The sequence below is a fragment of the Engystomops pustulosus genome, chromosome 4 (genome assembly GCF_040894005.1).
Source record: "Engystomops pustulosus chromosome 4, aEngPut4.maternal, whole genome shotgun sequence".
Taxonomy (NCBI): Eukaryota; Metazoa; Chordata; class Amphibia; order Anura; family Leptodactylidae; genus Engystomops; species Engystomops pustulosus.
The window spans coordinates 210,564,669-210,591,327 of NC_092414.1; the positions used below are offsets into that span (position 1 = coordinate 210,564,669).

General features: G+C 42.3%; 2 protein-coding genes across 3 annotated transcripts in view; both read left to right on the forward strand.

The window, feature by feature from the left end:
• The window catches only part of LOC140128254 (complement C3-like), a 44,902-nt gene extending 29,233 nt beyond the window's left edge, over nucleotides 1–15,669 (forward strand). Inside the window, exons 20-41 of the mRNA XM_072149814.1 lie at nucleotides 2,368–2,507; nucleotides 2,715–2,927; nucleotides 3,014–3,074; nucleotides 3,197–3,283; nucleotides 3,751–3,954; nucleotides 5,624–5,699; nucleotides 5,929–6,091; nucleotides 6,243–6,341; nucleotides 6,485–6,635; nucleotides 7,047–7,210; nucleotides 7,317–7,475; nucleotides 9,344–9,403; nucleotides 9,542–9,632; nucleotides 10,972–11,023; nucleotides 11,117–11,204; nucleotides 11,771–11,860; nucleotides 11,955–12,060; nucleotides 12,424–12,513; nucleotides 13,435–13,521; nucleotides 13,610–13,693; nucleotides 14,522–14,657; nucleotides 15,382–15,669. Coding sequence (XP_072005915.1) covers nucleotides 2,368–2,507; nucleotides 2,715–2,927; nucleotides 3,014–3,074; nucleotides 3,197–3,283; nucleotides 3,751–3,954; nucleotides 5,624–5,699; nucleotides 5,929–6,091; nucleotides 6,243–6,341; nucleotides 6,485–6,635; nucleotides 7,047–7,210; nucleotides 7,317–7,475; nucleotides 9,344–9,403; nucleotides 9,542–9,632; nucleotides 10,972–11,023; nucleotides 11,117–11,204; nucleotides 11,771–11,860; nucleotides 11,955–12,060; nucleotides 12,424–12,513; nucleotides 13,435–13,521; nucleotides 13,610–13,693; nucleotides 14,522–14,657; nucleotides 15,382–15,523 — 2,543 coding nt within the window. The 3' untranslated portion in view covers nucleotides 15,524–15,669. The remainder of the gene's footprint in view (nucleotides 1–2,367; nucleotides 2,508–2,714; nucleotides 2,928–3,013; nucleotides 3,075–3,196; nucleotides 3,284–3,750; nucleotides 3,955–5,623; nucleotides 5,700–5,928; nucleotides 6,092–6,242; nucleotides 6,342–6,484; nucleotides 6,636–7,046; nucleotides 7,211–7,316; nucleotides 7,476–9,343; nucleotides 9,404–9,541; nucleotides 9,633–10,971; nucleotides 11,024–11,116; nucleotides 11,205–11,770; nucleotides 11,861–11,954; nucleotides 12,061–12,423; nucleotides 12,514–13,434; nucleotides 13,522–13,609; nucleotides 13,694–14,521; nucleotides 14,658–15,381) is intronic.
• Nucleotides 15,670–20,897: 5,228 nt separating this feature from the next.
• Nucleotides 20,898–26,659, forward strand: part of LOC140128256 (complement C3-like) — a 64,610-nt gene continuing 58,848 nt past the window's right edge. For both annotated transcript variants that reach the window (XM_072149816.1, XM_072149817.1), the window contains exons 1-5: nucleotides 20,898–21,001; nucleotides 21,420–21,609; nucleotides 23,540–23,702; nucleotides 23,873–23,943; nucleotides 24,158–24,249. In XM_072149816.1, the coding sequence (XP_072005917.1) occupies nucleotides 20,937–21,001; nucleotides 21,420–21,609; nucleotides 23,540–23,702; nucleotides 23,873–23,943; nucleotides 24,158–24,249 (581 nt within the window). In that variant the 5' untranslated portion in view covers nucleotides 20,898–20,936. The remainder of the gene's footprint in view (nucleotides 21,002–21,419; nucleotides 21,610–23,539; nucleotides 23,703–23,872; nucleotides 23,944–24,157; nucleotides 24,250–26,659) is intronic.

The window sequence follows — 26,659 nt, forward strand, 5'->3', positions numbered from 1 at the left end:
ACAGAAAAGACATTTGACCCATCGGTTTAGCTAGGGTTTTGTCAACTTGGGCACGGTATTCGGGTTGCTGTCTTAGCCTTGTATCTACATATTCTGGTCAAGGCAAATCGGTTCAGATTAAAGTAAAGGGCAGAGTCAGGTAGGCAGTAGGACTTCAAATATGCAGTAGGACTTTTATAGTTTTCACTGACGTAATGGGTCTTCTAAGCTGCAGAAGATTGTTTAGACTGAGATGCAAAAAAGGAATCGTGTAGCATTTTCCATTACGTTTACAAGGATGAATGTCTTTAGAATAGTCAACATTTGGCAGTGAAGTATTGTATCAAAGTTAGGAGGGATCCAATTTGGAAGATGCAAAAGAACCATAGTCAGGACACACAACAGGCAACCATCCTGAGGATGTGGAAAGTGCATAATCCAAGGTTAGGATCAAGGTCAGGGTCTTCATCATCGTCTAATCATCTGAACCGGAACTCTGACATTTCTAAAAAGGTTTGCCTGCTATTTCCCCTGTAATTGCACCTTGCTGGCGTTTATCTTGACTTCTGTATTCCTTGACACTTGGCTTGTTTTCTGGCTATATATTTTGACATCAATTCTGTACTGCATTGTCCTCTTGATTCTGACCCATATATATATCTAAAGTATATATAATATGCATTATATATATTTATAGATAATATTCATACTATTCATTAACCCCTTAAGGACGCAGCCATTTTGTAGCTTAAGGCTCAGCCCGATTTTTTGGATTCTGACTTGCTTCGCTTTATATGGTTATAACTTTTGAACACTGTTACTTATCAAAACGATTCTGAGATTGTTTTTTCCCCACATGTTGTACTTCATTTTAGTGGTAAATTTTGGCAGATAAGTTTTGCGTTTATTTCCAAAAATAAAGAAAATATGATAAATTTTTTGAAAAATTTGCCATTTTCGAAATTCTAAATCATTTCGTTTTCAGGCAGATCAATTTACCACCTAAATAAGTTGCTGAATAACATTTCCCATTTGTCTACTTTACATTTTCATAATTTCTGAAATGTCTGGATAATTTATTTTGATGTCACGCGGCTTACAAATAGAATATCGCTTTTCCGGATTTTCAGAATTGACTATTTTGGGGATAAATACAGTTTTGAATGAAATTTTACATATTTAGCATCAAACCCCCCTAAATAACCATCCCATTTTCAAATCTGCACCCCTCAAGCTATCAGATCTTCATAGTAATTGAATCAAAATGGAGGTGAAATTTAGAATGGTCATATTGTTCCCTTATACGTTCATTTAGCACTAAAATTTACACATTTCCAAAATATAAAAAGAGAAAACCCACCATACAATTTGTTCTGCAATTTCTCCTGAGTACAAAGACCCCCCACATGTGGCTGTGACTTGTTTTATGGGCGCACAGCGATGCACAGAAGGGAAGGAGCGCCCTGCAGCTGCCAGGATTTTAGTTTCCTCATTGGCCCCTTTTGAAGGCTATAAAATTTTTGCTTTTTCGTTATTGGGGCCATGTGACGGCATTTTTTTTGCGGGATGAGATGCTTTTTCCATTGTTACCATTTTGGGGTTGGTATCACCTATTGTTGAAAATTTAGGAACTTTTTTTGAGGGCAGGAGTAGAAAAGCATCAATTCTGATCCAGAGCCGAGCCGGCATAAGCTCCGTGGCGGATATATCCGCCACTGAGCGCTAAGCCACTGCGCTCCGTGGCGGATATATCCGCCACGGAGCGTGAAGGGGTTAATATATTTAATAATATTTACAGAATATAAATATCTATAATATGTATGCACTATTCTTCTATGTTTGCATTGTTCAGTCTTTGTCTCCTTGTTTTCACTTTAATGCAATGTCAAACAATTGTCACCTAACTTACAGTAGGCCAGGAAAATAGACATGGACAGCTGGAAAGGGGGTTTAACTTTAGAAACAAAAAGAAAAGTTTGTGAAAGTCACTCACGTTCACACTGGCAAGTTGAATCGTAGTTGTGGTGGAGGGTGCTCGGAAGGAAAATGCTGTGTCGACCAGCTGCAATAGACAAAGGATCCAAGAAACCTTGGTTTCCTTGGTTTTCTTGGATCCTTGGTTTATCTTTGGGGCTCAATATCCTTGTCGGTTTTTCCAGTCCGCCCAAGCCGTTGCCTTACAGCAGCATTATGCACCCTCTTAGAAATACAGGAACCAACAGCCATGTGGACTGCTCTGGAGCAATGGCCATCATATTATGAATCTGTAAAATATGTAAAATATGAATTGACTAGACAGCAAAGGGGCTCCGAGTTTAGTTGCCAGGAATTGGAGAGGTCCAGGGTTTGTATTGGCCTGTTGGTTTGAGTGTACTGTCTTCTGTACAGGCATCTGTGTAGCAAAGCCCTACGAGATCCAGACAGTCAAAGATTTCTTTATTGACTTGAAATTGCCATATTCCGTGGCAAGGAATGAACAGGTTGAAATCCGGGCCATCCTCTATAACTACAAGGACATGGACTTGAAGGTATAGTTAACAGGATATGCTGACATGGACAGGTAAAGATGTGGCTTCTTAAATCTTAAGCAAAACATGGTTACCCGTGTCCCATATGAAGCAATAGCTCTTAGAAAATTTGACTTTCCCCTTTCCGTGCTCACTGTTACACCCATGTATTTGTCATGCTCGTTTATCAGGTCCTCATCTTATACAATATGTAATTTGGGGTTGCAGGTTCGGATCTCTCTCTCCCACAATCCTCACTTGTGCAGTCTTTCCACACCAACGAAGAAGTTCACCAAGGTTGTGACAGTCAAGAGTCACTCGTCCTTCTCTGTTCCTATCGTCATCGTGCCCCTCACTGTAGGGAAGCAAAGTGTAGAAGTAATGGCCAACGTCTATGGACAATTTGTGGGAGATGGTGTCCGGAAATTACTAAGGGTTGTGGTGAGATGGAAATCTGTCTGCCTGTCTGTCTTATATCTACTAATGCATGTGATCCTGACCTCTTGGATCCTGTATTCCCATTGCAGCCAGAAGGAGTTCGTAAAACTGAAACTGTGACATCAGTGATACTGGATCCAGAAGCAAAAGGTAGAGATAAGTGTGTCCCTCACACAGATATAGAAGATTTACCATGTCAAAATATATATCTATCCATAATGTGTTATGCCCAGTGCTGGTATAACTGTGCTTTCTCCTTATTTCTCCTGTAGGTGGTGAGCACATAGTGACCATTCCAACGCTCCTGATGAAGAACAGAGTTCCCCGGTCAGATGTTATTACCAAGGTCCTCGTACAAGGTCAGACACTACTGGTTGTGTACAGTCATTCAGCACTTGCCAGGATATCAGTTTCTTCAACTAGTTGTGCAGATTTGTCTTTGCAAATGTCTCACTTGCTCAGCAGTTGTTAATGTTTTTACATTATCACTCAAGGTTGGAGTAAGATGTATCTCCATTGTCTTGTGGAGAACATCATGATCATCTTAGGTCCGACAAACTCTTCATATTTTCCAGTAAAGAGATAAGTTTTATCGCAGATCTGACCAAACAATATCTCCATAACTTTTTAAAGACCCCCAAGGTCACATTATCTTCTACTGGAGTGGTGGAGACATTTATTGCTGTTACTCCACCAACCAGCATACAATTTGGCCTAATTACCAATCACTAGGATGTTACAATGGATGTAGCTGACATTTATCTAAACAATTGTAGGTTACCCCAAAAGTTAAAGAGTTAAGAGATGAATGTTTAATCTTTTTCAGGATCTCCAATCTCTCAGCTGGTGGAAAATGCCATCAATGGCTCCAAGTTAAATCACCTGATCATAGTCCCTGTAGGTTGTGCCGAGCAAAACATGGCGGCAATGACTCCAGTTGTCATTGCAACTCATTATCTAGACAAGAGTAACCAGTGGGACAAGATAGGACTTCATCGTAGGGAGGAGGCTCTCAGAAATATCAAAAGTGGTAAGTCAAAAGCCATCGATATTATCGAAAATGGGAGATGACATGATGGTTACTGGCATAAAATTTCTTAGAAAAAGATGAGTTGATCCCGGCACTGGATTAAAAAAAATCTTCAATGCTTTATTAAACATGACTACATACAAACTTGGAACCTGACGTGTCTCGGCCGTACAAATCGCCCTTAGTCTCGGCAAGACTAACAGACCTGAATGTGATCGGTGTAACCTGCAGGAAGGAGGACGCTCACGGGGCTGATCTAGACTTTTTTCTAGTGTATATGAAATTGTTTCGCTTGTTTTCACTAATCAAATCCTAAGACCATTCTGTCTCAGCGTATTAAGGTCTGTATCTAAGTGGAAATTATATATATTGTAGGTTTTTTTTTTTTTTTTTTTTTTTTCAACTTACATTTTATTGAATAGTTTTAAAGTTTCACAGAGGTTACAAATGATACAACAAAATCAGTGTGGTCATAGAAAGTGATAAGTAATAAGACCTTCACAGCGAGAGTCGGAGCATATACAGCAGGTAGACAACATATCGTTCCAACACGCAAACAGCTGTTTCTGTCTAGTTTCTATTTCCATGTTATTACCCTGCATAGAAACTTCACTTCTAAATAGCAACCAGCATTTGGAAATTTAAGAAAAAGAAACATAAACATTCCCGAAGGGAAAACAGTGTATTTATAAAAAACAAAAAACAAAAAGAAACGAGAAACTACCCATGTATCTCATACGTGTCTCCGCAATAAAGTGTGTAATTCACTATAGAAAGCTATGGTCTATAGCATCCCAGGAGGCCCAGGTCGCACAGAACTGGTCTGTCTTTTCATGTAGAGAGGCCGTCATATATTCCATTGTCCGCATATGCCGTATACGTACACATAGATCTAATAAAGTGGGGGGGGTCGATTTTTTCCAAAATAACGGAACCAGAGTTTTTGCCGCGCTCAAAATGTGCAAAAAGAGTCTGGCCTGAGATTTCCCCAGTCCTACCGGAGGCAGTCCTAAGAGAAATGACACTGGGTCCTTATTTAGTGTAGTATCCAGGGTCTTCTGTAGTAGTGTGTGTACCTCGGCCCAGAAAAACTGAATAGACGGGCAATCCCAAAATATATGAAATAAAGATGCCCCAGGGTTATCACATCTCCAGCACACGTCAGGGATGGATGGGTTAAGTCTATGGAGCAGCATCGGTGTGTGGTACCATTGCATCAAAATTTTATACTGGTTCTCTTTATAGAGTGCTGACAGAGCACCTCTGGGTGTATTCTCCCAAATTATCTTCCATATTGACTCCGGTAACTCCCTACCCAACCACTCCTCCCATTTGAGCATATATGAATGTCTGCTAGGTTCTGGGTTTATTTGTGCTATAAGCAAGGCGTATAAGTCTGAAATCAGACCTTTCGAAGTGGAATTATTCAGGCATATCCGTTCAAATGGTGTAAGGGATGGAATGGAGACAGATCCTAATATTTTAAGACAGAATTGGTAAATCTGGGGGTAAGTGTCAGATGCTGTTGCAAATTGATCTGATGCCGAGCAGAGATCAGTGAACGTGAGCAGTTGTTTAGTTGTAGGTATATTGTAGGTTTTTGGGATAATTTCAAGATAGAACATTTTCCATGTATGAGCTTCAATAACGCAATGTTTTCTTCTTGTAGGTTATGTAAACCAAATAAAATATCATAGATCAGATGGTTCTTATGGAGCTTTTGCCAATTCACCCTCAAGTACCTGGTAATTGTATTCTCCTTTATCAATAGGCTTATAGTTTTGCACCGACCATCGACCCTCTCTGTGCTACTTGGTTGATTCTTAAGCTCATAGAAACTTTGGGTGTCATAGATTGGTTTCCGTTCGTAACTCAATACCACTAAATACACAGGGACAAAAACTAGACTTAACTTTTTGAAGATCATGCAATACCCACTGTTTTTCACATGTCTGCTCTTCTATTGACTTACAGGCTCTCAGCTTACGTAGCCAAAGTGTTTGCTATGACCAGTGGCTTGGTAGATTCAGTCGACAGGAATATTCTATGTGGCTCTATTAAGTGGCTTATTTTGGAAACACAGAAACCAGATGGATCATTCTACGACAGGGCTCCCATTAGTGGTCAGTACATATCGGTAAGAACTCCTCTTCAATACAGGTTGTGTCCATAATTACCATAAGTCTAGATTCTTTTTTATCTCTTTAATATTTTTTGCAAAGCCTTTCAAGCAGATTTTATATTAGTCCCCCATAATATAATATTTCAATGTCCTCTTCACCAACCAGGGTGGTGTGTACAATTCCTCAGATCCTGATGTGGCCCTCACAGCCTTTGTAGTCATCGCTTTACAGGAAAGTAAGGAAATCTGCACCGGCCAGGTCAATGTAAGTGGTGGAAAGCTTCTTACACCTCCAGTACATTACAAATATTAATAATAATCTTTATTTATATAGCACCATCAAATTCCATAGCGCTTTACAAATCATACATCATCCTATATTTCACCTGAATGTCTCTCTCCACATAGAACCTGCAGTTCAGCATTGATAAAGCCATGAAGTATATCCAGGACCATTACCGATCTCTCGTCAGACCCCATACCATTGCCATCACTTCATATGCTCTTGCTCTGGCGGGAAAACTGGGAAATACAAATAAATTACTGTCTGCAGCAACAGGTAATGATATGGTAGCCCTTTAACTCATGAGTTTTGTCTAGGAAGCCAGAAGGAATGGCGATATAGAGCATCCAGTAAGTCTAGTTAAGACAAACTCTTAAGAGTCTTTCAAATGGGACTCTTTTTATGTATGGCTCCCGAGCACAAAAACATCCAATTGAGAGGATCCTATTATGACTGAGTAGTATCCAAGGGACTTACAAGCAAAAGTTAACTCAATATTTGTTCCATCATATTACTAGGCTCATACATTTGTCTGGCTAGGATGAGCTCAATTCGGATATGCTTCTATGACATACAAATTCTGTAGGAAATGTTTACTGATTTTCACTTTCTTCTGGACTCACATTTATTGAGCAGAACAGTTACTATTTGTAACCCAAATGTTTTGTTATAATCTATATTTGACAGATAAGTCTCATTGGGATGAACCGGGCTCTCAACTCATATCTTTGGAGGCAACGTCTTATGCCCTCCTCACACTCTTGCATCGCAAAAGCTTTGATCTTGTAGACCCTGTGGTCCATTGGCTGACAGAACAACGTTTCCATGGTACCATAAGTGGGTCAACACAAGTGAGAAATATTTTCTTCATCTCAGATCCACCTTTGTGATATTTGTGCATAATCTTAATTGTTGACCTGAGATGTCCGTATTTTTCTTCTCATTGACATTCATTAGGCGACCATCATGCTGTTCCAGGCACTGGCTCAGTACCAGGCAGTTATGGTTAAGAACAAAGTGTTGAACATAAAGGTCAATTTCATGTTGCCTGGAAGAAGTAGTTCTATTAGTTACCAGTTCAATACAGAAAATGCTTTATATGCTCGCTCTGAAGAGGTAGGAATTGGATATCTCAATGGGATTTCTTGGGATTTTTTATTTTGGACATTTGATGTTCCCTGGCGTCTGCAACCATGATGGCAGCATCAGACCAATTGCCCCCACATAATAAACTTACAGACAGATGCTAATGCCATGTGGTTTATGAGGAATACAAACACATCCTCAAGGCTTCTCTGGGACGTTTCTTAAAATGTGGTATGTCCACTTCATTATGTATTGCAGAGGTTGCAAACCCTTTGTGTCTCGGAACAGATTTGATCATTTTCTTCTCCTAAGAACAATGCTAAAGTGATCCCCTTGTGTTTCCCTTTAACCCCTGTGCAGGAATATGGACTTTACTGCAGAGAAACTACTAGGAAAATCTTACCCAGGAAGGTCAATAGACAAAATAGAGGACCAGGCACAAGGGAAAAACCAAGATAGAGGAAGGCAGAGATTGTTTGTAAGAGAAATCTAGGCCAAGGTCAGGGCAGTCAGCAGGGAGTCAATATGGAGTTCAGGCAGAGGTCAGGGTACATGGTCTCAATATGAGATTGGCCCACCAAAGTACCACAAGATCCTCAGATCTTGAAGAATGGGTAAAACAGGGTGCAAAAATCAACCCCTACTTCAAAGCTGCTATGGTTTGTTTTCTAGGAAAGGGTTGAAAGTTGGCCCCCAGAATCTCTTGTCTGATACCGGATGGCCTAAACACAGGGAGAGACAGAGCAGCAACTTAGCAGCACAATAGCTCAGTAGTAACCTTTCACCCCAGCAGGGAGATGCCTTCATAGAAGTCTACAAACAGTTTTGACCATAGAAAGCTGAAGAAAGTGTTAAGTATTATCACCCGAGAGATGTTTAATCAGACCTTTGTGTATATTGTCACCCTTTAAAGATCTCAAAGGTCCTGGAATAACACTAGATGCACCTTCATATGCTCAAACCGCACCTAGAATCCCTTTAAATAGCCAGCAACTGCATGAGATTGAAATAACAAGACTACAGGGTCTAAAATGTATTAATGGTCCATTGCACCATGCAGATGGAGAAGAGAAAATAGTGCTCATGACCCCTTGACCTCTACAATGATCTCTATATAGATAACGGACCCATTATTACATCTCTGCTGACAATAGTCAATAATTACTACATGTGCATAACAGACCTCAGGAAATATGGCCACCCACAGTATCATGGAAAGAAAATTATAAATTTTAAAAAATCTACAAAGAGAATATAAAAACAAAATCGAAAATGTTGATATATTTCATGTTTAAAAGGAAGCTCTGGTATACTTTAGGCAGTTGTGCCAAATTTATTGTCAAGCATGAGCCATAGTGGCAACTCTAGTCCGCCTTGTGTTCTGCTTACCCTCGCCTTCTCTGTCACCCGTTGTAGCTTTCTTCTGGTCTATTTGCAGTCCCTTGGGTCTTAGGTTGTTCAGGCGTGAAATGTTTATGTTTAATGGGCCAGTGTGCCCCTACCAAATTTGTCTCAATCGCAAACCTTCCCCAACTGGAGAAGCCTGAGGGTTGGGGTTCCTCACTTGCTCGTCCTATGTAAAGCTATGTGTTCTTCGTTCATTAATTCTGCCCCCTCTTTCCTGTGCTTGGCCCTTTTTTTCTGCATTCTGTTTTTGACTATACTTGACCCCAGGTGGTCCAAGTGACCCACTTGAACCACTTGCGACCAGGTGGTGGCCATGTGATTTTAAGGGGTGTATACTAACACTTAATTAGCCTCAAGTTAAACCAATCTGGTGGCACATCCTATAGCTTGTGATAAACCCTTCCATATCCACGGATAATAGTCTGTCTTGTAAAATGTACTGCAAATCACATAATCCATTTATCTAAATTTTGATTATATTATCTCTACAGACCGCTATACATAAAGATTTTGTGGTGAGGGCCCATGGAAAGGGTCAGGCTACACTAACGGTAAGCTGCAAAATACAAAGAAATATCTAAGTGTCTTCTAGTCCAAAGGACAGAAAGGTCTTCATGTATCCCCTCCATCAACATGGGGTTTATAATCTCCTCCTTTGATCTTTTTGAATGGTCCTATTTCTGTTCTAGGTGACAGCCATGTACTATGAGATGGTGACGGTAAAGGAAAAAAAATGTAACAACTTTGATCTTTCTGTTACTGTGAAGGACGAGCCTTATGGTAAGTTGTCCTATAGTGTAACCTGTCAAAACTATTTGTCAAGGAAATCCCTCTAGAAAATGACAGTTTCCATTGGAGAGTAGGTGGTTCACGTGAAACAGGATGACTCAAATTAGCTCTTTATGAGGATAGTTCACCTCTAGAAAAGGAAGGTTCCCAGTATGGGAGGCGGTTCTTCTAGAAAAGGATGCCTCAACTCATGAAAGAGGGATTGCTCACTAGAAAATGACAGTTCCCATTGGAGAGTAGGTGGTTCACGTGACACAGGATGACTCAACTAAGGAGAGGGATGGGATATCTTCAAAGGATACTGGTTCTACAGCTCTAGAGAAGGATGATTTAGATCTAGAGAATGATCGCTCAACTCGTGAGAACTATGGTTCATCTCTAGAAGAGGATTATTCAACTCTAGACAGAGATAGCTTAGCTCTTTAGGAGGATAGTTCACCTCTAGAAAAGGAAGGTTCCCAGTATGGGAGACAGTTCTTCTAGAAAAGGATGCTTCAACTCATAAGAGAGGGATTGCTCACTAGAAAATGACAGTTCCCATTTTGAGGCATATGGTTCCCCTAGAAAAATTAAAATTAGTTCTGTAGAGAAAGTTGTTTTTGGATATCACAAAGGATCGTTCACCTTTAAAGAAAAGTGATTCCGCTTTAGAGCATGATGATTAAATGCTAGAGTAGAATGGTTAACCTCAAGAGTATGATAAGCGCAGGGAAAGGGCTATAAGAATGGGGAGTCCTACGGGTTACCCTGTTGACTTTTAAATTCATTATAGATCATTTATTGATTCAATAATGTGTGTTCATGTACAAGGTTTCCACCAGAACATGGTTCTAGACTTGATACTGGAGCTACATGCTCAAGTTCCGAAGGAAAGGGATTTTATCAGTGGCCAACCCGACATGTTATCCTCTCCACCACTGCAATTGGTCCTGGGACAGTCTAGAAGAGGCAGCACCAAACTGATGGACTCTTAAAGTAACTTCCATGTGGTGGCTTGCTTATAGTCCACGGACATTTCAAAAGTGAGCACTCCTCAGGGAATAGATTGTCATCATCACAATGCCAAGCCATTTGCTGTGGTATATCTCTGAGTTTGGTGCTACTTCGAGTGATTTTTTGGCAAATGATGGCCTTGAAGAGTATCTGGTTTAAGATTCTTTCCCGAGACAGGATGTAGAAGGAGTTCCACCATATGGTATTGTAAGAGGGCAGGTAAGACAGCCCCGTTGAGTTCTACCTCTGCTGCACGACTACAACTCACGATTCACTTTTATGATTTTTAGATTTAAAAACATGTATTAAAAGTGGTGTTTTCTTTACTATGTTTCAGTCAAAAGACCGGAAGGGGCCCTCGGGACAGTGTCTATTACCATTTGCTTCAGGTACGTAACACCAGAGCTTAAAGGTGACAATAAAATACAAGGTCAAAGGCAAACATGATAGTATGGTAATAACTATGCCTGGTATCTTCTCAGACATCTGAAACCCGTGAACGCCACAATGTCCATCCTAGATATTTCCATGATGACTGGATTTTCTCCCGATATTGAAGATCTGAAAGGGGTAAGTTGTAACTAGGTCACAGAGTTTTTGTAAATAGGAGTCCATCATCTTCAGTATTCAACAAAAGATGTGAAAGTTTCTAAAAATTTGGAACCAAAAGTAGATCGTAGGGGATCATCGAACATCAACTGCATGTTGACCACTTGAAGTTACCCTAGATCTGTAGTCTTTGGCATCCAGGGTCCAGGGTCACAGGGTTTTAGGGTTTGTTTTTCCCTTTATACCTTGGTGTGCAGGACCTTTGGTTGACCACATGATGTTTTTGTCAATCAATAAGACAAAACTTCTGTTAGCCACTTCCAACTCAATTGGCACCTGGACTGGCTTGATAGAAAGAAGGGACTATTTACTGGAGGTGGGCTTATATTAGGACCACTCGTGACCATACCATGAAGATGCAATTACCCTTATGGCCGTCCTGCAAAGGCAACCTTATATTCCTCAACTTTTCTTTGAGATTTCTCTGTATTAGCCCATATGTAATGCATGACTTTAAATCCTGAGGGATGGTGCCGAGGGGATAAAACCAAGATATCTTCCCTGAGATTTCTCTTGTCTTCCCGCAGCTAAAAAACAGAGTGGACAGATATATTTCTGAGTTTGAGATCAACAAAGGGGAGTTTGATAAAGGAACACTAATCATCTATCTGGACAAGGTGAGGAGCAGATACTACAAAGGGAAGTCTAAATAGGAAATGTGTTATGATTGTGTATAAGTCACATGGACATTCTTGTGTCATCTCCTTTAAGGTGTCTCATAAGGAAGAGGAATGTCTGAGGTTTAATGCTCATCAGTATTTCAATGTGGGGCTTATCCAGCCGGCGTCTGTCACAATCTATGACTACTACACACCAGGTACATGCCCGAGCAAGGGCAGGGTTTCTTTACCCAAGCCACTTTAAGACTTGGGCATTCTCTTAATTATTGTCTGTCTCTGAAACTAAGGAATGTAAGGATAACTGCTATGTATGTGTATGGTGCCCAAACAATACCAACATATAGTGACCATGTATCAGATGGGTACTTGAAGTCAGAGAATTACTTCATCTGTAGTGTAGTTTCCTAATATATAAGTATTGGTTGGTTCTTAGCTAATCTTCTAGACTTCCTCTAGCCCCTCTTCCATAGGTGAAATCTTGTGAGCGGTACAAATAGTTGATCTTCACTATAATCAATGCAGATGATACCATTTAATCATGTTTTTTAATTCTCTTGTAGAAAGTCGTTGTACTAAGTTCTACCACAAACGTGAGGGTGACAAGATGTTGGGTACATTATGCCAAGGAGACGTGTGCCGCTGCTCTGAGGGTATGACAGTCCAAAAATACAAACTACCATATATACTCAAGTATAAGCCTAGATTTTCAGCACATAATTTGTGCTCAAAAACCCTAACTCGGCTTATACTCGAGTCAGCTAAAAAAATAAAGTCAAAACTCACCTTTCTGATTTCACCCGTAGGTTCTCTGCTGTCTCCGATGCTCCAGTGCCACCTCGGCTCCTTCGGATCCTCTTCGGGTTCTTCTGCTCCTCTTTGGGAAGTTCCGCTCCTCTTTGGGTCCCCTCGAGATGCCAGCGGCTCACAAACAATGACTTCGGCAAGCGACTGACGTCATTCTGTGTGCCGGCCGAAAAGAGACCCGAAAAGGAGCCAAAGATGAGCGGAAGAATCCGAAGAGGACCAAAGGACCCATGGCGGTATTGGAGCATCGGAGACAGAAGCGACCTATGGAGGACATTGGAAAGGTGAGAACAGTGTTTTTTTTCTACTACAGGGGCTGGGAAGGCTGTATACTACAGGGGCTGGGCAGGCTGTATGCTACAGGGGCTGGGAAGGCCGTATACTACAGGGTCTGGGAAGGCTGTATACTACAGGGGCTGGGCAGGCTGTATGCTACAGGGGCTGGGCAGGCTGTATGCTACAGGGGCTGGCAGACTATATACTGGGAGGCTGTGACCAATGCATTTCCCATCCTCGGCTTATACTCCAGTATATAGGTTTTCCCAGTTTTTTGTGTTGAAATTAGTGGTCTCGGCTTATACTCAAGGTATGTATAGCAGGAAGTGTAATCATCCAGATACTCCACTAGGATGAACTAGTACTTTTACTCAGCCTGTGCCTCTTGTTTGGCTTTGCTCCATGGCTCTATCACCACAAGTGCGATCACTCCTATCTCTAACTTTTGGAGACATGGATATCACATCTTGATTCATGTTTATGCCAAACAGGAAACTGCTTAATGGCCCAGCAGACCGGAGCACAATTCACCCCAATGGAGAGATTCAGTAAAGCCTGTGAGGCTAAAGTGGACCATGGTGAGATACTTGACCGTTACACTTAAGATTTATACCCAGTCCTTGTGTTGTGATTCTCTTGAATCATCATTTTTTTCTATCTTTGCAGTGTTCAAGGCGACTCTGTTGGAGGCTCAATATGGAAGTGACTTTGACAAATACGTGATGCACATTACAGACATCTATAAGATCGGTAATGTCACATCAACATCTCATTATGTAGGCAACAATAGATTGACAAGTATAGATATACAGACAGTCCCCGGGTTTGTATGTAAGTCGGAACAGGTATATTTTGTAACTCCAGTCAAATTATTTTTTTAGTCCCTGTGACAAATGGATTTAAAAAATTTTTGGTTGACAAGAGGACAAGGATTAACAATAAAACTTCATTGTAGACACCACACAGTAGATTATTGAGGTGGGACTGAAGTGCAGTAGATTACCAGCATTCAGTGGGTAGAGATGACCGTTTGTAACTAGGGGTTGTCTCTAAGTCAGGTGTTTTTAAGTGGGCGACTGCCTGTAAAGGCAACCAATAGATATCAACATCTTTTTTGATCCACCCAATTGCCCAATTTGACCCTGAAATACAGAAATTCTGGAGAACCTTCTTTGGCCAACCACCAGTACTGGTTATACAGAAGACCAAAGTCTTATCAAATCTGATCCAATCTTCTTCCCAGGGATGTGTAGCTTAACCTAACCCCACAGAGTAGGCTGTAACATGGACGTTACATATCGATATCAACCTGTTTGTTACAGTGGACAGAAGGCAGAAGAAGGACCCAGTGCAAGAAAAGTATGTGTACCCGTAGCTACAGAAAAGCTGATTGGTTTAGCATGAGGGACTCATTATGAATTTTCTCTATTTTCTCTAATTCTTGAATTTTTCTAAAGTAGATAAGCCCGAATTAGGAAATTCAGCACAAAATTGTGAACAGATCATATCTAAGGAAATGACTGAAAACGGAACTAGATGTGATCTGCAGGTCAACATAAGCGTTCTCTCTTCGTACAGGAACAGACGCAACTGCTCAGGGGAAGAGACGAAACTTCATCAGCCATAGAAAATGTCGTGAGACCTTAAAACTGAAGGAAGGACTCGATTACCTCATATATGGAAAAATCAAGGATCTATGGCATGACGGGATAAGGTAGGTGAACGCGTAGGAGAATAGGTATACAAGGGACATGGGTAAGTGGACACAAGTAAATAACAAAATCAGACCTATGACAATTGGATATTGGAGAGTCCATAAGGTGGACCTCACAACAATTTAGAACAGGTCTCCACTGCTTGTTGCTTCCTCAGCTTTTTCAATAGCTTGAAGAGCTCCAGATCCTTGAAGTTGTATGGAAGGCCAAGCCATTGATTTGAATGGGATCTTGTTTCCCCCTTGCCAATTTATGCTAATGAAGGTTGATCTTGGCTGTACTGTTAGTCAACCAGGTGTGCCTGATTTCCAGAGGTGTATTGGGCTGACAAGAACCAAAAGCTTCTCTGTTACATAAGAAGATACGTACTGCATGATATACATGGCTTGTGATAGGTGATGCTGATTACATAATTTGATACCGTTTCGGCACTGGTATACTCTAACCATAGGGACAGCCCATACAGCCACCATAAGGTTCTTTGAGAAGAGGGGCCCACACCCAGTTGTAGCCCCCTATTTAATGGTGTTTGAGCCAGCACTGACTTATAGTATTATCAAGCAGTTCCTATAATGGACTTCATTTAGTTCTATGATAGCCACCACCCCTTATGTACACCACTGCCATCTCCACTAAATGTACCCATGTTTCAAAAATTAAGTACCTTTGTATCTCCAATATGTGACATTAGGGTGACATCTTTATTTCTTATTTCATTCCTAGCTATTCCTACGTGATTGGAAGCGATACCTGGATTGAGTGGTGGCCAAATGAGAGAGAGTGCCAGGAGCCTAGGTATGGAACCATCTGTGAAGCCTTCCATGAGGTGGCCGAACATCTCCAGGTGTTTGGTTGTCAAGACTGAAGTCATAGTCAATCTTAAGGGGCTACACTACAGACACAGGACATATATGATCACTAATCTCTCATTTATTGTAGTTTCAAATATCACGTGTTATACTTGGTGATTTGTGTGTGATGTTCACCAAATAAAGTCTGTCAATAAAATAAGTTCAATGTCCGTTATTTTAAAGAAGAAAAAATTATGGTTATACATTTAGTGAAAACTGCCCATCCTCATCTAGAGGACCACTTGTCAATGTCATTTTTGGTGTTTCTAAGAGATTTATTTGGTGTTGAAATGTTTTTGCTCCAGTCACAATAATTATAATTTTAATACAAAAAGTTTTCGCTGCACACTAAAATGATGTCTATGAAGTGTCATGGGCTGTGGCAATCTACTGAAGTGTCCTAGACTATACCCAACCACTGAGATGTCCTAGACCATATCCAACCACTGAGGTGTCCTAGACTGTACCCAACCACTGAGCTGTCCTAGGCTGTACCCAACCACTGAGATGTCCTAGACTGCATCCAACCACTGAGCTGTCCTCAACTGTATTCCACCACTGAGGTGTCCTAGACTGTATCCCACCACTGAGGTGTCCTAGACTGTATCCCACCACTGAGGTGTCCTAGACTGTATCCCACCACTGAGGTGTCCTAGACTGTATCCCACCACTGAGGTGTCCTAGACTGTATCCCACCACTGAGGTGTCCTAGACTGTATCCCACCACTGAGGTGTCCTAGACTGTATCCCACCACTGAGATGTCCTAGACTGTACCCAACCACTGAGGTGTCCTAGACTGTATCCACCACTGAGGTGTCCTAGACTGTATCCCACCACTGAAATGTCCTAGACTGTACCCAACCACTGAGGTGTCCTAGACTGTATCCACCACTGAAGTGCCCTAGACTGTACCCAACCACTGAGATGTCCTAGACCATATCCAACCACTGAGATGTCCTAGACTGTACCCAACCACTGAGCTGTCCTAGGCTTTACCCAACCACTGAGATGTCCTAGACTGCATCCAACCACTGAGGTGTCCTAGACTGCATCCAACCACTGGCATCCCACCACTGAGATGTCCTAGACTGTACCCAACCACTGAGGTGTCCTAGACTGTACCCAACCACTGAGATGTCCTAGACTGTACCCAACCACTGAGGTGTCCTAGACTGTACCCAACCACTGAGGTGTCCTAGACTGTACCCAACCACTGAGATGTCCTAGACTGCATCCAACCACTGATGTATCCAAGACTGTGACAATCCATTGACAAGTATTCCCACAAAGACAAGTTTCTTAAATGTACTCATGATAACAAAATAACATATTCTCTAAGTCACTATTAACAAAAATGCAGCATTTCACAGATATAAGTCCAACCCATGTCTACCAGTCCTAATGTACACAATTTCAGTTGCCCCTAGGGTCAGGGAAGCTATCTTGGACTTCTGTGTGACAGCCGTGGAGCTGAGTTTCTCTCTTTTTGCTCCCAACACTTTTGCCCCACCCCCTACAGTCCAGGATGGAGTTCACAGACGCTCACTTTCTGCTGGCAAAACAGATCATGAGGAGAGAGAAGCTGCAAGCTACAGGCAGATAAGCTATACGGGGAAGGGGAGGCAGGCACAGGATAAGTAGCAGAGCTACTCATCATCTCATCTCATCTGTCCATCTCTCTTTCTATGTATAAGATACTATTGAATGTTCAGAAGGTAAATAAAAGTGTATATAAACCTGTACCCTGATAATCTAACCACATTGTCAGCTCACAGCATGTGATAGCACTAGAGAGATCATGAAGTGTCTGCTTAGAGAGTCCCCACACTCTGGAATCTTACACTGACCATCACTAAGTCATAGGAGCTAAAACAGCAATAACACTGAGTAACATTGTAAAGTAAGGGGTTAAAATGATCTTTATTGTGTAAACATAATTTGGGGATTTCAAATCTTGGGAAAACCCCTTTAACTGTATACATCCACTTAAGTGTCCAAGACTGTAACCATCTACTGAGATGTCCTAGACTGTATCCAACCAATGAGGTGTCCTAAAGTGTATCCACCCACTAAGATGTCCTAGACTGCATGCCACCTTGAGATGACCTAGACCAGTGATGGCAAACCTTTTACAGACCGTGTGCCCAAACTAGAACCAAAATCCACTTTTTTATTGTGAAGTCCCAACATGGCATTTTAAGCAGTAACTTATTGCTGTTTTCCCACATCTTTCAGTTCTATCAGCCCCCTGAGGCCACCAATCATTGTAGCTTCTCTCCAGGATCTCTCTGTACAGGAAGAACAGTCGCTCCTGCAGGACGACCTCCAAAGATGATGCAGTTCTGTTAACACCTTCTTACTTTCCTTGCAGTTCCAAACAGCCAATAAAGAGTCACTTTAAAATAGCGCATCTCTCAAGTTGCCTGGAACTGCGAGAAGATTCAGTGTTTGGTGAACTCTGTCCTTGGACGAAGGCCTGAATGCCAGCTCTGGCACCTGTGCCATAGGTTCGCCACCACTGTCCTAGACTGTATCCACTCACTAAGAAGGTGTAGACTGTATCCAACCACTAATATGTCCTAGACTGTATCCAACCACTGAGATGACTTAGACTGTATCCAACCACTGAGCCGCCCTAGAGTTTAATCAACCACTAAGATCTCCAGCACTGCATCCATCTGCCGAGGTGTCCTTAGACTTTTCCTAACCAATGAGGTGTCCTGCACTGTATTCAACCACAGAGGTGTTTTAGGCTAAATTCACATTTGCAATACTTCTTTCAGTTACGCATTCTATTATTAATAATGAGAAAATAGCACAGCAGCCTGTGTCTGTTTTCCCGCTATTAATAACATATGCATAATGGAAAACGACAGAAGGTCAATTGAAATCTGTAAAGTATTTAAAGGAAACCGAACATAAGGAATCTACTATCAGAAGTTAATCTGACGGTAGATTCCTCCTGCCAGCAACTGCTCTAATCTGTGATTTAATAATCCTGGAAACTAACCTAACTTGTTAAAATATAATTTTAGAAATATGCAAATTAGCTGCAGAGGCTACTGGGGCGTGTACTAGGTGTACACTGGGCGTTAGTTTGTGGGTACATCTACAAGTACTCACCTCTCCCTGGTCCTCTCCTGAGCAGTTGCAGCATTACTATTCCAATGTGCCATGGTCTGGGATCAGAAGAGGAGTGAGGAGAGGTGAGTTTTCACTTATTTTTTTGTTTATTATTGGTAGATGTTGCCACTCACTCTTATCTAATCCAGTGTGATGTTCAGGGCACATGTTTATTCCCTGATTTTTTTGGGTGACTTAGGAAAGGGCATTGACCTCATAAGCCGATGGAAAGGTTTACCTGAGCAAAAAAATTGTATGATGAGTGAGTCAACCAATAGGTGGCATCATCTGAGCCCACATAGTATATAGATAAACTCGAAATGGAAGCAGCCTGGCATTGCTCCACCTTGGTTGGTAAAACATTTGATATCCTGACTACCACACGAGGGGAATTTGGCTCAGGCTTGTGTTGATAGTTGCCATGTTATATAATTATTGTGTATATAAGGCTTTGCATAGAGTGATCGGTCATTGTATTCGTGTAAGTCTAGATCCACTGTGTCAATATAGACTGAAATGTTTGCTTCCAGCACATATTAATATTAGATGAAGTGGACACAGATGCCTCCAGCACCAAACAGTCATTTTCTACAGCAAAGAGGCTAAAAGGCGCATGACACAAATTTATTACAGCTCGTACAAGGCATACAAGATGTAATTTGGGCATAATTCTTGGCGCAGACGCTAGAAATGGTCACTTCTACCATGGAGGGGGTGGTGCTGTTGGCCAACCCCTTAGTCTGTTGAAAATAGAAGAGCTATTAGAAGAACAGCCTGAAAGCCTCCTGATAGATGAGATGGGGGCAGCATCATACATTGGCGAAGTTAGCACCAACCTATGATCAATGTGCCTCTGCATGTACCCCACTCCAGGGTTCATACAAGGAGCCCACAGAACCATCAGGATGGGAGCATGTTTGTGTGGATGAATGGGCCAGAATCCCTGATGACTTCTTTCTCCATACAGGAGGCGTCTTGAAGCTTCATCACCAACAAAAGCTTCTGTACAAATTATTAATTAGATCTCCACAAGAGCGTTCAATACTCTATCCTGGGTCATTTCTCATTGTTACACATAATTTTGAACTTTTCCTCCCCACCACCATTGCCATCTTCTTGCAGTGTCCTATAGGTGGTGCTCTACTGAGTGTAACATACAGGTGCACGGCTTGTAATATCCATGGTCATGTGATGTCACACAGGTGCAAGGCTCATTACATCCCTGGTCATGTGATGTCACACAGTTGCATGGCTTGTTATATCCATTGCCATGTGATGTCACACAGGTGCACGGCTCGTTTTATACCTAGTCAAGCAATGTCACACAGGTGAGTGGCTTGTTAAAAACCTGGTCCATTGATGTCACACAGGAGCACGGCTCGTTATATCCCTGGTCATGTGATGTCACATAGGTGCACGGCTCGTTTTATGTCTAGTCAAGTGATGTCCCACAGGTGAATGGCTTGTTAAAAACCTGGTCCAGTGATGTCACACAGGTGCACGGCTCGTTATATCCCTGGTCATGTGATGTCACACAGGTGCACGGCTCGTTTTATACCTGGTCAAGTGATGTCACAGAGGTAAATGGCTTGTTAAAAACCTGGTCCAGTGATGTCACACAGGAGCACGGCTCGTTATATCCCTGGTCATGTGATGTCACACAGGTGCACTGCCGGTTATATCCCCGGTCATGTGATGTCACAGGTGCACAGCAGGCTATATACCTGGTTTCGGTGATGTCACACAGGAGCACGTCCCATTATATCACAGAGAGCAATCAGATCGATATGTTATAATGAGGCATGCACCTGAGTGACATCACATGACCAGGGTCCAATTCTTATACACAGGAAGTAAACAATGAAGAAATGGGACAGAAAGTTGTATCACTTTTTGTCACATAAAAAAAATCAATTATTTGCTGAAAGTGGACAACCCCTTTAAGGTAAAGAGGGAAGACTTCAGTGATTAAAAGGAAACCTTTGCTGTAATAAGGATTCACTGTTGGCACATTAAGAGAGGTCACTTTCGTTCTCCTATTAAGGGAAAACTCTGCTGGAACCACTTTGCAAATAAATCTGGTGACCCTATAAAGGTCATATTTATCTTAATCCTTTCCGTGTTGAGGAGCAGTGGGGATCTACAAGTCCCTGCTGATGGGAACCCGTCCAGCTCTATTTGCATATTGTACCTTGGCAGCGGAGCCTCCTGCTATTTATATAGGACGGAGGCCATGGAGAAGATTTACTATATAATCCTGTCCACATCAGGGACCCACTTCATACCCCAGCAGAGCCGGGACCATGGGGTGCACAATACTCGCTCTCATCCTGCTGGGATTTCTGGGGGAGTCGTATGGACAAACACGGTGAGTATTTATATGTGTATGTTGTATTGTCTCACATCATAAAAAATATCATCAATTACAAGTTATGTATACAATATATATATATATATATAATTCTCGATATATCACTACACCTGCACATGGGTTGTGCCTTTTATTGAACCTTAAATGGAACTGAGGTGCAATACCATATGCAACCTGCAGACAGGTGCGGCACCATTTTCATTTTTATATAATCAAATAACAAAATATTTTGGAACAAAATGTTGAACTAAAAGCGATTATTAAGAAAGTAACAATCAATCCAAGTATCAATGGTCACCTATTACATGGAGGGTGGGAGGTCTCCGCACCTTATACATGTTCCTTCATGTTCATTTACTCTTCTCCCACTAAAGCTTTGTAGATAATAATAAGATCAGGATTTTCCTTTCCCCAGATGTGTCCTGATCGCACCCAGCGTGGTCCATGTGGATACGGAAGAAACCATCATGGTCTCCGTTGAGGGGCAACCTCTCTCATCTGTTGAGATCAAGGTCCTGGATTTCCCAGAGAAGAAATTCTTGTTGGCTCAGAGTCAGATTTCTATCAGTAAAGACAATAACTTCCTGGGGAAAGCCACAATAAAGGTCAAAAATATGAATAATTATGTATTCAAATAGAATATTTTAATACTCATTTAAAATGATTAGTGTAATCCTTTCTTGCTTATTTCCTCTGCTTTCTAACTCCTTCCAAAAACCTTTACTTGCCTCCATCACACCATCCTTAATTTTTTTTCCTCCCTCCCTTATGATTTCCATCGCCACCTCTCTGCGGCCATGTTTTATCCTCCTTTCCTTTTCTGTTTCTTCTCGTAGTCCACCTTTTTCATCCCTCCCTTTTTCTTCCCACTCTCTTTCTTCCCTCCCTTATTTCCTTTCTTATTTCCTCTTCTTTTCCCCTCCTTTCCTTCCAGACGCTTCATCTAGTGATGCAGTAAATGGAAACATGGGTCAGGGAGTAATCTGCCTTGCAGGCATGTGGAGACTTATAGCTATTGATGCTCCCCTAGGTGAATCTGGGAAATATGCAGCGCTGTTTTGATGTGGTTGCGTCTCATCAGTACAGTGTATGGAACTGGTTTGGCTGAGTGAGAGGCTTTTGGCTAGGGTCAGGTTCTCTCTTTATGGAGAGTTTGCCAATTAAGGCCACCTTTCAGGCATGTGGAGACATATAGACATTGATGCTCCACTGGGGGATTGTGGAAAATATGCAAATACGTTTTCCTAAATGGGACAAAGAAAATCACGCCTATTTTACTAGCTTGTAAAGCTGTCTCCTTGCCATCAAGCATGACTTTCAGGAAGCCTAATCCAGTATATCTATTCCAGAAGAGACCAATTCCCAACTGTAGACAGCACTGTTTTCACATGGTTGCATCTCATCACTACAGTGTAGGGAGCTGCTATAGAAAAGCATCCAGCACACACGGGGATCGATTCTCACAACACTTTATTCTTTAAAAGCATATCGTAGGGTCAGTAGCAACAAAAATTAGCTATTTATAAGATAAACCTCTCTATACACCTTGCATTTTAAATATGTGTTATTATGTGCTTTTAAACATATTCACCAGCTCCAGGTGAGTCCTCGTGACCTGAGTCAGGTGGATGTGACGTCACATGCCTGATGAGGAGCGCAAGTATTTAAATTGAGTTGGATCATACTAGTATGCAGACCATGATTAAGCTACTCTAGCGAAACGTGTAGGTCGGTGGACCTGTGCCCACACTTGGTTTTTCAAGCCTGCACCACTGTCAAGATTTTGTTGCTACTGTCACTACGATATGCTTTTAAAGAATAAAGCGTTGGGAGAATCGATCCCTGTGTGTGCTCGATGCTTTTCTATAGGAATTTGTGGACCTGAGGTTTTGAGGTGTGGCTCCTTTGCACCAGGAAAGATCAGGGGAGGTGAGCTGAACTGTCTAAGTGTAGGGAACTGAATTGGTTGAGTGAGAGGCTTTTGGCAAAGGTCAGCGAGTAAGTACTCTCTTTAGGGAGTGTTTGCCAATTAAGTCTGCCTTTCAGGCATGTAGAGACATATAGCCATTGATGCACCACTAGGGGGATCTGTGAAATATGTAAATACCTTTTCCTACATGGGACAAGAAAAACCACATCTCTTTTGCTACCTTGTAAGGCAGTCCTCTTACCATCAAGCATGACTTTCAGGAAGCCTAACGTGGAACTAAAGCCAAAGCAGTACATCTATTCCAGAAGAAACCAATTCCCAACTGTAGACAGTGCTGTTTTAATGTGGTTGCATCTCATCAGTACAGTGATGGAAACTTTTTTGGCTGGGTTTGGCTAGGGTTAGGGAGTAAGTACTCTCCTTATGGAGAATTTGCCAATTAAGGCTGCCTTGTAGGGGTGTGGAGACTTATAGCCATTGATGCTCCACTGGGGGATTCTTAAATAGAAATCTGGTAGTCTCCAAGACACATCATATTTTTATCATGTATTTCTTTCCTACCCTTATCATGTATAATGTATATGATAATTTTCCTATCATTTCAGATTCCATCTCATCCTTTTCATGCCAACATAACGACAAAGCAATTTGTCACTATTAATGCAACTTCATCAGCGTGTTCCTTGGAGAAACATGTCCTCCTGTCCTTCCACAGCGGCTACATCTTCATACAGACTGACAAACCCATCTACCCCCCGGCATCCAAAGGTACTGTCTGCACCGATATATCTATATTATACATATATTATACCCAATCCCAGTACATTATATTATATAGTAGACTTGGGGATGGTTGTGACTCTCTCTACTCACTGTAGGACCTACTGGTTATTAATACTAAGACTATGTTGACCACCATGATGCCTCTTATCTTCCAGTTCTTTATAGGATTTTCCCATTGAATAACAAAATGAAGCCAACAAAAACTAGGGTGAAAGTGCAATTGCAGGTAAGACTTATTTTTAAGGCCCAGTTTTCTCTATTCAAGTGGTATAGACCAATGTAGAGAACTGGACCTTACATTGATGGGAAGCCCAGTAGTTGTCACTGTTACGGCTGCACTTTGTTCTGTCCACTGTCCAAAACTATTGTCCAAACAAAACTTGTCTTATAAAATACAATAGTGTAGATATAATTGTCGTGTTTCTTTTATTTGGTCCTAGAATCCAGAAGGGGTCGTTGTGAAAAGAGAGGAACATTATCCTGCTCCAATTGGGGTTGTCACAAAGAGTATTGACTTGTCAGAATTGGCCAGGTAAGAAGGATCTTATGACATGTCCCGCACCACTCAGGGGTCCTGTCTTCTTATACCTCCACATTGTCTATAATGTATCAATGGAATTTCATTAGAGATGAGCGAACACACTCGTCCGAGCTTGATGCTCGTTCGAGCATTAGCGTACTCGAAACTGCTCGTTGCTCGGACGAATACTTCGCCCGCTCGAGAAAATGGCATCTCCCGCCGTTTTGCTTTTTGGCGGCCAGAAACAGAGCCAATCACAAGCCAAGAGACTCTGCACTCCACCCAGCATGACGTGGTACCCTTACACGTCGATAGCAGTGGTTGGCTGGCCAGATCAGGTGACCCTGGAATAGACTAGCCCCTGCCCGCGCTGCTCGGATCATTCTGTGTCTGGATGCCGCTAGGGAGAGAGCTGCTGCTGGTCAGGGAAAGCGTTAGGGTGTTCTATTAGAATAGTGTTAGGCAGGAGTGATTCTACAAGAACCCAACAGCCCTTCTTAGGGCTACAATAACGTTATACTTTTTTTTTTTTGTTTGCTTGTGGCTGGGCTTGCTGGCATTAGTAGTGCAGCTAGTACCATATTGTGAGGAATTTGCAGGGAGACTTGTGTTTAGCTCTTAGTGACACGCATATCCACCTCAAACACCAAAGTGGGACAATTTATTAGGGGTTTGAGTAGAATTAGGCACAGTCTGCTGATTTTTTTTTTTTTTAGCTGTATTTCATTTTATAGCTCAAACTCATCTTGCAAAGCAGTGTGCTCTCATTGTAGGCTACAAAATAGCCATAGGAGAACCCCAACGGCTTACTTAGGCCTACAATAGCGTTATATTTTACTTTTTTTTGTTTGCTTGTGGCTGGGCTTGCTGGCACTAGTAGTGCAGCTAGTACCATATTGTGAGGAATTTGTTGGGAGACCTGCGACCGTTGTGTTTAGCTCTTAGTGACACGCATATCCACCTCAAACACCGAAGTGCGACAATTTATTAGGGGTTTGAGTAGAATTAGGCAGAGTCTGCTGATTTATTTTTTTTTTTTACCTTCATTTCATTTTATAACTCAAAGTCATCAGGCACAGCACAAAATCCAGTTGTGTGCTGTCAGTGTAGGTTAGAAACTAGCCATAGCAATAGGATAGCATCGTTTTGTTAAAAAAAATAAAAAACTAAAAAAAAATAAACACAAAATTTTTTTTTTTCAAGTTTACACTTTAATTTGGAAAATGTTTAACCCGAGGGCTAGGGGTAGAGGACGAGGGCGTGGACGTGAACGTCCAACTACTGCAGGGGTCAGAGGCCGTAGTCCTGGGCGGGGTGAGACACCACCTGCTGATGAGGGAGCAGGGGAACGCCGCAGAGCTACACTCCCTAGGTTCATCATGTCTCAAGTTACTGGGACTCGTGGTAGAGCACTGTTGAGGCCAGAACAGTGCGAAGAGGTGATGTCGTGGATTGCGGACAATGCTTCTAGCCATTTGTCCACCAGTCAGTCTTCCACGCAGTCCACCCATGTCACCGAAATCGGCACTCCTCCAGCTCCTCCACCTCAGCCTCCTTCCCCCCAGTCTGCCCCCTCCCACCAAAATTTGACATTTGAACCGGCATACTCTGAGGAACTGTTTTCTGGACCCTTCCCACAGTCACAAACCACTTGTCCTGCTGCTGCTGAGCTATTTTCCGATGCCCAGGTTTTCCACCAGTCGCAGTCTGTGGGTGATGATGACATTATTCATGTAGTGGAAGAAGTGTGTAAAGAGGTGTCGGACGATGAGGAGACACGGTTGTCAGACAGTGGTGAAGTTGTTGTCAGGGCAGGAAGTCCGAGGGGGGAGCAGACTGAGGGATCGGAGGATGATGAGGTGACAGACCCAAGCTGGGTTGATAGGCCGGGTGAACACAGTGCTTCTGAGACGGAGGCGAGTCCTATAGCAGAACAGGTTGGAAGAGGCAGTGGTGGGGCCAGACGGAGAGGCAGGGCCAGAGTTGGTGCATCAGCGCCAAATGTTGCCCGTAATCAAGCTCCCGTGGCGAGGGCTAGATTTTCAGAAGTCTGGAGGTTCTTTAAAGAAACACCGGATGACCGACAGACTGTGGTGTGCAACCTTTGCCAAACCAGGATCAGCAGGGGTTCCACCACTACTAGCTTAACTACCACCAGTATGCGCAGGCATCTGAATGCTAAACACCCCCCTCAATGGCACCAAGCCCGTTCACCTCCGGCCGGGCACACCACTGCTCCTTCCCCTGTGTCATCTGCTAGTCAGCCCCCTGCCCAGGACCCCGGCCCAAACACCTCCCGTGCGAAAACCCCATCTTTGCCTCCACAATCCTCCACAGCATCCACCAGCATTCAGCTCTCCATACCCCAGACACTGGAGCGCAAAAGGAGGTATAGCGCAACCCACCCACACGCCCAAGCCCT